At 46.1% G+C, this 11,532-nt stretch overlaps 1 protein-coding gene across 3 annotated transcripts; it reads right to left on the bottom strand.

Annotated features, from left to right (window-relative positions):
• Nucleotides 1–1,347: 1,347 nt before the first annotated feature.
• Nucleotides 1,348–10,721, bottom strand: Iyd (iodotyrosine deiodinase). 3 transcript variants are annotated; one of them, XM_048354280.1, is made up of 5 exons: nucleotides 10,509–10,721; nucleotides 9,466–9,660; nucleotides 7,572–7,734; nucleotides 5,042–5,198; nucleotides 1,348–1,532 (listed from the first exon to the last, which is right to left on the bottom strand). In XM_048354280.1, the coding sequence occupies exons 1-5, from the start codon at nucleotides 10,708–10,710 to the stop codon at nucleotides 1,350–1,352; spliced, it is 900 nt and encodes a 299-aa protein (XP_048210237.1). In that variant the 5' UTR covers nucleotides 10,711–10,721; the 3' UTR covers nucleotides 1,348–1,349. The 3 variants fall into 3 exon arrangements, with proteins under 3 accessions (XP_048210237.1, XP_048210238.1, XP_048210239.1); XM_048354281.1 differs by having other exon boundaries at nucleotides 7,572–7,731; XM_048354282.1 differs by lacking the exon at nucleotides 10,509–10,721 and having other exon boundaries at nucleotides 7,572–7,731; nucleotides 9,534–9,660.
• Nucleotides 10,722–11,532: the final 811 nt, after the last annotated feature.

The raw sequence follows: 11,532 nt of genomic DNA, 5'->3' as shown, positions 1-11,532 counted from the left end.
TAGGAAGAAGAAAAGTATTGCAGAATCGTGTGTCAATATCCGATAAAGATATTGCCATTGATATTGAAAGAGGACTACCCTTTGGCCCAGCGCTGCTATCCTAGATATGTACTTTAGAGAAATTCTTAAGCATTCACTCAAGGGAAATGAATGAAGGTAACAGGATTTGAATGTCAAAAGAAAACAAAGAGCAGGCAGTAAATTCAGATAGTGGTAAAGAGCATGAAAAATCAAAGAACTAGATCTGCCTATGCCTACGACTTAAGGAACATGTTGAAGAACAGCATATAAAGTAAGATCCTGTCTATGTAAAGTTAAAATAGGCAAAATATGTATTCAAAACTAGTAGAAGAGCCACGGATTTCGGTAAAAGAGTGCATCCCAAAGGCACAGCCTTCCTCTAAAAGCCACCAGAACTCAGAGGGCAGGAAGCTATTTGCTTTCGTACAAATTCAAATCCAAGAGTCATCACATAGTTGAGTTCTTTCAACTACATTAAGTTTTCTGATTACACATTTCTCTGAGGGTGTGTGTGTGTGTGTGTGTGCGTGTGTGTGCGTGTGTGTGTGTGCCAGTCCTGAGCTTTGAACTCAGGACCCCGGTGCTGTCCCTGAGCTCTTTGCTCAAGGCGAGTGCTCACACTTGATCTACACCTCCACTTTGGGGCTTTCGGGTAGTTAATTGGAGAAACTAGTCTTACAGACATTCCCACCTGGGTTGACTTAGAACCATGATCCTCACATCTGAGCCTCCTCAGTAGCTAGGATTATAGGCATGAGCTACTGGCACCAGCAAGAGGGTTTTGTTGTTGTTGTTTTTAATTTAAAATCTTAGCAACAACTTTCTACAATGTTTTTGTTGTTGTTATTGTTATTTTGCCAGTCCTGGGCCTTGGACTCAGGGCCTGAGCACTGTCGCTGGCTTCTTTCTGCTCAAGGCTAGCACTCTACCACTTGAGCCACAGCGCCACTTCTGGCTTTTTCGGTGTATGTGGTGCTGAGGAATCGAACCCAGGGCTTCATGTATGCAGCAAGGCAAGCACTCTACCACTAGACCATATCCCCAGCCCCTTCTGCAGTGGTTTTTAACATGTCCAACGTGGAGCATATTCAAGGTACTTCCGGTGCGGATAAGAAATCCAAGTGGACGCCCTTGCTGGTCTCTTGCCTAATGCATTCCCCTCTTCACACGCTTCATGACAACCCAGGACTATGGGACTCAGAGTTCTGGAGAGCAGAGAACGGCATCGTGCCACATGGAACAGCCTCCCCTGCAAACCGGCATGGCGAGACTTGACTCCCGGAGAGGAGGGCGGCGGGCACGCTGAGCCCCTCCCAGATGGGCTCCCGCTACACGGTCACCATGATCTGGTCCAGCGCTTTCCTCCTGAGGTTGGGTACCATGGCCTCTTGGCTGGGGTACCCCACAGGGAGCAGCACCAGCAGCTTTTCGTTTGTGGGGCGGCCCAGGAGCACCCTCAGACGAGGACCACAGTTGAGGGGTGTGGTAGTGACGGTCACGAGCCCTGCATTCTGGAATGGGAAAGAGACAAGGGGTACATGGAAAAGTCAGATAGGAAAACAAAACGAAATCCCAGCTCTGCTTCCAGCCCCGGGCTGCGGGGGGGGGGGGGGTCTCCCCCATTGCTGTGCCCGCTTTTGCCAGCGTTGAGCTCAGGTTACAGACATCAAGAATCCCACCTGTACCCCTCCCTGTCCCCACCCATTGCCTTCTTCTACCAAAGCAATAGGAAGCATCTGGAAGAAGAATGGATGCCAGCTTCGTCTTTGCAGGCGTGCTTGGGCATTAGGAGTGGTTAGATTTTATAGAAAGAGATGTGAGAGATCCGCTGAGCCAGAGGGATGGCAGAAGAGCCAGAGAATTCCTCGGAGCTCAGGGATGGCTCTACGCGCTGAACGCGGCCATGGTGGTAGCTGCAGTCTGCTACGGCGGTGTTCTGGCCCGGGTTCTACTATGGCTTTCCTGCTATGTACTCTCCCCTGAATTCTAGCCATCCATCTGGTTGTGGTTGGCTGTCAATGGCTGTAATATGTGAATTTGCAAAAGCGTGAGTACCTGGAGTAGCTGCATCTCATCTCTGAAAATCTCACCCCTACATCACCACATCTTCTCATGGAGTCTACGCTGCCTATAGGGCTGCTCTCAACGGCTTGTGCATTGACAATATCTACTGGGTTCTTCTTTCCTGCGAGCTTACACTGTCTCTACCTCATAATGCCATTTCTCTTCTTTAGCCGCGTCTTAATGTAGTACTTGAGTTCGGAATAGATACATCTTGACCTTTCACGAAGAAAATGTTAACATGCTTATTCAGTGTTACTTGATATTTTGGTTAGCCTTCAAGACACAGCTTTGACTCCACATGGGATTCTGTGAATCTTTGGCAGTACAATCAGTAAGAACACGGAATATGTGCCACAGTTCCTCTTGCTAACCAAAGCTGATTTCAGTTCGTATCAATCTCTTTCAATGTGACTATTTCGTATTACCACTGGCCAGAGTTTTATACCTGGAATCCTCAGACCCATGAAAGGCCAAGGGTTGAATTCAGCAGGTCTCTGAACATGGAAAAGGAAATAGATATTTACGCTCACTAACCTCTAACTGAAATTTGGCAGTTACTTGGTTACAAACATAAACAGCAGCATTAGCAACATTTAAGATTTTGTCACCCATTACATCCACAGACATACACTGCTGTTAACCTGAGTGCTGTGGTTCACATCTGTAATCCCAGCATTTGAGAGGCCAAGGTAGGAAGGACAGGCAAGGCCAACCTGGGCTCTTGGTATTGACCCATGCCGGTAAGTCCTAGCTACTTAGTAAGCTGAGGTCTGAGCACTGAGACTTGAAGCCAGCCCACACAGACAAATCTAAGAAACTCTTATTCTCAGTGAACTAGCAAAATGCTGGACTAGAGGCATGGCTCAAATGATAGAGCACCAGCTCTGAGTTCAAGCCCCAGTACTGTAAAAAAACAAAAAAAAACAACTAAGTAAATAACATGCATTTACAGATCACTTTGTAATCATTATGGTACTCCTAGACTATCACTATATTCATTACTTTAAAATTGTTGAGTGCTGTATATAATTATTAATAAAGGCTTACATATTCTGAACAACAACAGGGACAAGGCAGGCCTATGACCACAGCACCGACAAATGGAAGCAGTGAACCGTCCTACTGAGAACATTCTGGAGCCCCAGGACCTCAGTGCCATGGGGATTTGAGGGTGGACAGCCCCTCTCCCCCTCTTTTCCTAAGCCTCTAAATAATGAGCACCTAAGTAAGACCAATGGGTTGCTTCTAGCTACTTCCCCAACTGCTCTCTTCTCTGCCTTTGCTTTTCCAACCACATCACCACCTTGAAGCCAGGGCCAAAATGGTCTGGGGCTCTGGGGCTGCCTCTGTGCTTCCTGCATAGGGAGCTCACTGAGCCAGGTCAAGATGAGGCTCCGTACAGTAAGCTACCCTTAGAATTATGCCTGGTGATTATTTACCATAGCCAACATATGGAATCAACCCAGATGTCCCTTAGTAGACGAATGGATCAAGAAAATACAATGGAATTCTACACCTCCATCAGAAAGAATGACATCATCCCATTCATTAGGAAATGGAAAGACTTGGAAAAAATCATATGAAGTGAAGTGAGCCAGGCCCAAAGGAACACAGACTCTATGTTTTCCCTCATTTGTAATAATTAGTACATGCCTAGGATGGTCCTAACGGAGGATCACAATATCCCAATAGCTATGTACACATGGCCATATAAAATGATGCTAATCAAAATGAACTCCATGAGACAGAAACAAGGGTGGTCTGGGTGGAGGGGGGGGGGTGTTTTCTTTTTCTTTGTTTTTTTTAGTATACTGTTTGCAGTTATTGCTTTTTTTCTCTTCCTTATTTTCTCCTCTGGTTTATTCCCTATGGTCACTGTTTCTGATTTCAGATACCCTTTGTCTTGGGTATAAGTTTGTGTGATTTTGGTAAGGGAAGGGGAATCACAGAAACGGTGGGACAAAGGGTGAACCAACACAACAGTGATACTCACTAGACACTATGTTGGAAACGAACTTTACAACTTGGGGGGAAGGGAGTTAGGGGAAAGTGGGAGCAAAGGAGGGAGGGGGTAACACTGTTTGAAAAGGAATATACTCATTACCTTACTTATGTAACTGTAACCCCTCTGCACTTCACCTTTACAATAAAATAAAATTTTAAAAAATGATGCCTGGTGGCCGCTAGAGGGCAGCAAACCCAACAGGAAAGCAGATTAAAAAGGGAAAACTGAGGCAATCTTCTTCAAGTCAGTTCTCAGAGTAGTCCGGAAGCCTGTTTCCTCTGCAGCCATGACTACATCTTGTAAGGTGTTACTAACTTCCAAATGGCTCTTTCTGAGATTAAAGAAGCTCATAATCCTTTTGAATTATCTCTTGGAAGTGGGATCATTCACTCTTACCATCTCTTTTTTTGCTTTAGTTTATGAGTTTCCCATCTCTCCACCCTCTCTCTGGACGCCAGTCCCCACCAGGACTTACAGTTCCTGAGATATACCATCCCAGAGCCTTCTAGGAATGGCCCATGGATTGAAAGGCCCACTTCAGCCCTGCTCCACTTCACTCTAGCACTTCTGTGGTAGCACTGCCCTGACTCTCATGTGGAGAGAAATCTGTGTCAACACAACACCATCTTTCTAAGACAATTCAGTGTGACCTGTCCTCAAGCCTTCCTTACAGCTTTCTAAGAATCCCACCCGCTCAGGTAGTAAGAGCATCGCTCCAAGTTCTCCCCGTGTGCCTTCTAAACCACTGACGCTACACAATGCCCTGCGCTGTGAATTCCCACTTACTGAACAATCACACCCAACAATCCGGGTTTCCAGAGTCAGTCAGTTTTCACATCGGAGTTACCTTACTTGTCAAGATTGGAAAGCCAGCTAAGGTTTTCTGCGAAGGCTGTTGTGTGAGGCTTTGAGTCTCACCTCTGGCCGAGGGCCTGAGGATGGAAAACCTACCTGCAGTGCAGAAAGCAGCATGCCACAGGCGATAGAAACGCTGATCTCGTTGTAGTAGTGCACCTTTCTCCTGCCATTCGCAGCAAAACCATGCACTTGTTTGAAGATGAGAATCAGAACAGGGGCAGTATCCAAGTATTCTTTAACCCAGTTCGTTCTGGAGTGGGGAGAGATTCAGGAAGTTATGTGCTCTTGCTTTTTTACTACCTTACCTTACTTATGATTTTTAAAAATATACTTCTCTTTGATACTTGAATCAGAAGAGTAGAATCCTTGAGTTTTGTCTTACTCATTTTTTCCATTGAATTTAGAAATCATGCATTAGTGTCTAGTGTGAAAAAGTATATGAACTGCTGAAAGATACAAAGAGAGATGTCATAACCTACAAGTCATTAAGCCACTTAAGCCTTAGAGGGCTACCAAAAAATAGAGATCATGCGCCTCGGGAGTACCCCAAAACCTGAAATGTTCATTTTGAATAAGATTAAGAAAAACTCCACAGCTGTAATCCCAGGATGTGGGAAGCTAAGGCAGGAGGATCAAGACCTGACCCAGGCCAGCCTGGACTACATCCTGAGCTTGAGGCTCGGTTGTCCTAAAAAGCAAGATTCCGTCTCAAAGCAACAACCACAAAAGTAGTAAACAATTAAAATCCCGGATGAGCCTCATGCTGGTGACTCACACTTGTAGCCTCACTACTCTAGAGGCTGAGGTTTGAGGCCAGACTGGACAGAAAATTCCAAGAGACTTTCTCTCCAGAATAACTGGCAAAAATCTGGTTTGGAGCCTAGTAAGCCTGAGGTCCTGGGTTCAAACTCTGGCACGAGGTTGGGAGGGACACCTAGAAGATTAGGGAAAGTCCATAGAAATGGCCCCAGGCTGAAAGAAAGCCGGGCAGAGCAGGGGGCTTGGGGAAAACACCCCAGGGATGAGTGAGGGCAGAAGCAGGAAGGGGAATGCATGACCGTTTCCAGAAGCTGGGCAAGCTGCAGGACGGGGTGCATGCTGGGACATGGCTGGTGGGTTGCCCAGCAGATTCAGGCTCACACAATCAGATCAGCTTTAGAAAGAGATGGAAGGTGGTGGTGACAGTGATGTCACCACGGGTGACTCATTGAAACGTCAACCACTACAAAGTCATCCCAGAGGGGAGGAAAGCCAAACAGGAAACCATGGCAACAGCCCAGGCAGAAGGGGGTGGGGAAGCAAGGAGAAGTGGGTGCAGGGACGGGTAGGGACTGTCAGGAAGAAGACCGCAAAGACAGAGGCGTGGCTCAGAAAACAAGAAGGTAACTTTGGTGGGAGCATGAGGAAATGTGAACTCGGAATCCTTCTCAGAACACATCTTTCTTGGTACCATGGTCCTGTCCTACGCATTTGGGCAGGAATTCCATTCTAGAACATTCTAATGCTACATTTAACCCAGTAAAGTCATACAAGCCAAGATATTGGGAGTTTTCCTTAGGACATTTTATGTCTTCAACAAGAGATGTTTACTTCGTGTTTTGATTTTTGCCTGGCTGTGCTTCACTGATTTACAGTACACCGAAGTCACGTGCACGTTTTTTTCCTGTGGTTCTTTTTGTTTCCATTTCCTGGAATTCACTTAGATAAATATTACTTTATATGATCAGCATTGTTTTCTGTGGTTCTTAATGCTATTAACAGCTATATGTTATGCTTGAAAGCCATTTTATCATACTACAACTGGTTCTGTCCCTTTGAGTGTTGCTGGTTCTTTTTTCCGTATAGAGGAGAAGGTTAATGGTCTATGAGATCAATTCTGGAGTCAGACTAACTTGGCCAAGTTGAATGACCTTGAAGTCATTATTGTTAGTCTCATGATTTAAAATTTTGATTTGTCTAATTAATAAAAGTAATTTTAAGAGCATATAAATTACATAGAGAAGGAAAATAATATAAATTCAAAAAATAGATGACCATTAAACAGTTTGCCTGTATCTTTAAAAACAGGTCACTGATTTAAAAATACTGCTGGCCAGTGTCTCCCACCTGGAGTCCTCCATCCGCCTTCCCTGTAGTTACCCCCAGTTCTACGGCATGTCTTCCTTAGAGATATGGGAGCCCAAGTAACCAAGGCCTCCCAGATATTTTGTCTGTTCTAAACTTGTCCTTGACCTAAAGCTTGCTAAGGAAAATCATTTGGAAGATCAGATCACTTGAGCAAAACACAATTCACTTCACTGAAGCCCTTAGAAAGTATTTTGCAATCTTATGTTCCAGATGGGTGAACCGCGAAGTCATTCCTGGAAGCTTGACTGAAGAAGCCATCATTTGGGTCAGAGCTTCTACAAAGGCATGGCCTAAGTTCAGTTCTTCCGTTCCTTCCAGAGGCAGAATCACATGTCTTAATACTTACAATGGAATGGGATGGGATTTGATCAATGCTAGTTACACGCATGTACTGAAATACCACACCGAATGACATTAACACGCACAGTTAGTATGTGCTAATTGAAAAGCAGGTAGTAAACCCAGCAAGGCAAACACCCCTGAGTGAACTTTGTACCTCAGTTTCTTCACATCGGTGACCCATCGGCGTCCCATTCTTTTCATGTAGTTAATTTTCTCTTCCTCCTCGATTATCTCCCGGACCTTATGCTTCACAACTCGGTCCTTCACAACCACAAAGGTCCAGGGCTCCGTGTGGGCCCCACTCGGTGCTGTTCCTAGTGCCCGTGCAATTGAAACCAGAAGTTAACTGGAGGGGAGTGTGAATCTGTTTAAGAATAAACATAACACACTGTCCTTGATCAATATGAGGCCAGATGATCTGCAAGCGGACTCCAGCATTCAGTAGCTGACTCTATTCCGTTCATCATCTCTGTGGTTATCTCCCAACCTGACTGACAGCAAGGCCAGGAGTTGCCAGACTGCAGAAGCATATCCCTGATGTTCAAATCATGGGGGAGAAAACATAACTAACTAATGACACAGCCACTGAGGAAACTCAAGAGCTGCTCTGACTGTCCAGCCCAAATTCTCCAAATTGCCATTTACCAGGAAGAAGTATGAAGCTTATTGGAGATGGTAGAATGTCAATGGTGAACAGGACATTGTTTAGTGCTCTCTCAGAGTTCAGAGGGCTACACAGTGGTCTTGCTGGGGGGCACACAGGAGTTAGGGAAGTCCTGCCTCTGAGTGTCTCATTCACACAACAGTGTCTTTCTGTTCACGTGCCTCTGGGAACCCTCCACTCACTCGTGGACCTGTTCCAGGGCAGAGTTCATGGTTAGCACCTTGGTGCAAGAGGCCTGAATTCCCTTTGACATTTCAGAGGGAGATTAGGAACTAACTGCTGACCTGGATCTTAGCCCTCTGTCCTAAATGGAGCCCACTCTTTCCAAGGATGGGCCACGTGACCCGCAGGTGGGATATTTCACAATCAGTGATACCTTCCTTCCATGTGAGTAGTTTAGTAGAACAAGCTCCGCCTATAGAGCAAGGACAAGAGGCCTGGGGACTCTTGGAGGAGCGCTTAGCTGGCATATACTATGCCAACTCCAGAAGGATGCCTACATTTTTGCTGAGCGATTCGAGGTACTTTGTACCCATATTATTTGTTCACTAATATTTGCATCCGTAAACACAAGAATTGCTCTCTGTATTATTCTCAATTATGCAAAATTTGCTTTAATTTCATGTGTATATTCTCAGATATCAAGAGGAAATCTAGACAAACTACTCCTAGATAGATAAAACTCTGTAGCCATCCTTTTTATTTGAAATGAAGTAGTTGATTCTTGATTTCTTTAGGCAATGGGCATGCAATAATTTTTGCAAGTGAACTTGAATTTGATTTAAAAAAGACTAGGACTCCAATCAAAGGAGACCCCAAATAGGAGCCCTTCTCTTCCACCTCCTCCTCTTTTTCTATAAAGCTCTCAATTTTCCCCTCTGAGAAAAGTGTTCATTTACATTAAAATGGGTTTATCTTGCTTTGGTTTGCCTTAAAAATTTACATGGGTAGATTTTTCCAGCTCATTAGAATTGATGTAGAAAATCAGGATATATAAGAACTTTGTTGCCAAGAAAATAAATGTAAATGTGTGTGTGTGTGAGAGAGAGAGAGAGAGAGAGAGAGTTAAAGGGAAAGACAAGAAAGAAGATAGATATTTCTCTACTACTATATACTAGTGTGTTTCAGGAACCTCAGTTATAAATGAAAGTTCCTGAGGTTGACTGATTTCTAAGTTTTGAACAGTTGTCACATCTGCTTTCAAAAAGCACGTAGTAGCCGTTAAAATGCAGAGTTGAAAGCACTGTTGCTGGCAGTTGCTTACAGTGCGCTGGGTAGCGACCTTCTAAAGACCTCACTCCAGGCTTTATTCACATTTTGGGCTTCAACCTTTACGGCAGCAGGGCAGCTGGTGTTCTCAAAGAGCCAGTGCACCACGACTGACCTGCTGCCTTGATGGCGTTCTCGATGACTTCCATGGGCACTTGCTCCTCACTGATACACCGCACCGACCGTCGCTGACGCAGGAGTTCGTAAAACTCCCGAGACCTGGTGGCCATTTCCTCCTCTGGATAGCGAGTGTGGCGGTACGGGATGAGCTCGACGCTTTCCTCCTCCTCCTCTGGCCACTCATCAGCATCTGCAAACAAGATGAGAAGAGTGAGAGCTGAGGATCGCCGTTCGAAGCCAGCCCGGGCAGAGGAGTCCCCCGTGAGACTCCAACTTTCCACTCGAAAACCAAAGTGGCGAGGTAGCTCAAGTGGTAGAGTGCTAGCCTTGAGCGCAAAGAGGCTCATTCCTAGGCGTTTGAATGTTCATTTTATGTCTTTCAGGGATCAAGGGCACACGAAGATCAGCAGCCACAGCCTAAACTCCCAGTGAGAACTCTCAGGTGCCCAAAGCAGCAGCCTCAGGAGGGCATGGCCTGTAAACACATCAGCCCCCAAGGGCTTCTAGTATCACGGTGGGACCTTGCTCCTCCTCCTCTCTGTGGATACTCCCAGCTTCTCCAGGTCTCTCCTGGGCCTTCCCTAGATCAAGCTCCTTCTCCTACCTAATCTACTCCCTTCCACTGCTATTTGTCTCCTGTCCATCCTGCCTTACATGCCTTCCCCGCAGTTCCTTGTATCGTCTTCTCCTGAGCTGACTCTCACCTTACTGAGCACAGAGCCCAGGCTTGTCTCTAACCCACAGTAAAAAATGCTGGGTTTTGCACTCCGGGCCCGTGTTTGCTAGAGAGGCTCTCTACCACCTGTTGTACACCTATAGTTACTTTTGGGGATAAAGTCTCTCATCGACTGACTGACTTTAGACTTCAACCCTCCTACCTCTGCCACCCATGAAGCTGGGACCATACAGATGCACCATCTCACTTGGCTTATTGATTGAGATGGGGGCCTCACTCATGGTTTTGCTCCAAGTCTTTTTGCCCCCACAATCCTGCATCACCCCAGTTCACCCCGCTGGGCCAGGCTGTGAGGACTTTACCTTCTTCCACGTTGTGGGGAGCCGTGGTGTCTCCTAGGTCTTCATCCACCCACGGGGGAGTTGGGGCCTCCTCCTTCTTTCTCTCCAGGCGTCCATCAGCAGCTTTATAGATCCACACAATCAAAATGCACACGACAGCCACCAAGACCGGAGTCAGGAGAGACATGGCGGGGGCCTGGTGCTGAAGGGGCTCGCCCTGCATTTCAAGAGAGACGGAAGGAAGCCGGGAGCGGAAGCCAGACGGACCGGGAGGGGAGCCAGGAAGGGGCAAAGTGCAGACCTCTCAGACTCTGCGACTACAGCGCACAGACCACAGGCGCATGCGTGAGTGCCAGTGGGGTTTGCTGATGGGCCAAGGCACTGGGTTTTGAATCGGGTCCTGATCAGTGTTTTCTTAGTCCTCACCAGGAAACATCACAAACCCTCTAGCACTCAACCATGCTAGCACTCCAAAGGGCGTTTAACTAAACTTCCTCCTGTAGAACTTTTCTCTAATTTTTCTTCCACTTGTTGGACAGGCCCTGAACATTTAGAAAAGAACGGATTTCAGGGTTCCAGCTCAGATCTGCTGAAAGAACATTTCCAGAAATATGGAATACGGTGCTCAGTTGCATTTGAAAGCTGGGCAGGGGGCACTGTCCTGAAGTTGTGTCTTCTTTCCTAAATATGCCTCTGCTAACACATGGAGTTATCAAGGAGAAGCACTGCCTTCCATTGGAGAAAACTTGCATCCAGAAACAGGTGGTAGCAAATGATTTCACTTTCCACAGGTGTTTGTTTTGCCCTGCAGCTCAGCAAATGCCTCAGTTCTGACTGCTGTAATAAAATACCATTGGCTGGGTGACTTAAATTATAGTTCTATGCTGAAGTGGGCAGGTTTTAGGTCAAAGGCATCAGCAGATTCTGTTCTTGCTGGTGTGTGTTTATTGGCGAGAGAGAAGAGCGAGGAGGGCGCTGACACTCACAGGGTAAATTCTATACATGTCAACTCACCTATGACATTTAAAACCTCATGCAATCAGTC

This window comes from Perognathus longimembris, chromosome 9 (assembly GCF_023159225.1).
Source record: "Perognathus longimembris pacificus isolate PPM17 chromosome 9, ASM2315922v1, whole genome shotgun sequence".
NCBI classification, from domain to species: Eukaryota; Metazoa; Chordata; class Mammalia; order Rodentia; family Heteromyidae; genus Perognathus; species Perognathus longimembris.
The sequence above is the reverse complement of the archived record's forward strand: the minus strand, read 5'-3'. Positions and strand labels throughout refer to the sequence as shown.

What these genes read in the sequence shown, in the direction of transcription:
- Iyd (XM_048354280.1), bottom strand. Translation starts at nt 10,710, where the DNA reads ATGCAGGGCGAGCCCCTTCAGCACCAGGCCCCCGCCATGTCTCTCCTG. An exon ending in GAACGCCATCAAGGCAGCAG is followed by an intron (nt 7,735 to 9,465) that starts GTCAGTCGTGGT and finishes TTGCACGGGCAC; the next exon opens with TAGGAACAGCACCGAGTGGG. An exon ending in ACCGATGTGAAGAAACTGAG is followed by an intron (nt 5,199 to 7,571) that starts GTACAAAGTTCA and finishes TCCCCACTCCAG; the next exon opens with AACGAACTGGGTTAAAGAAT.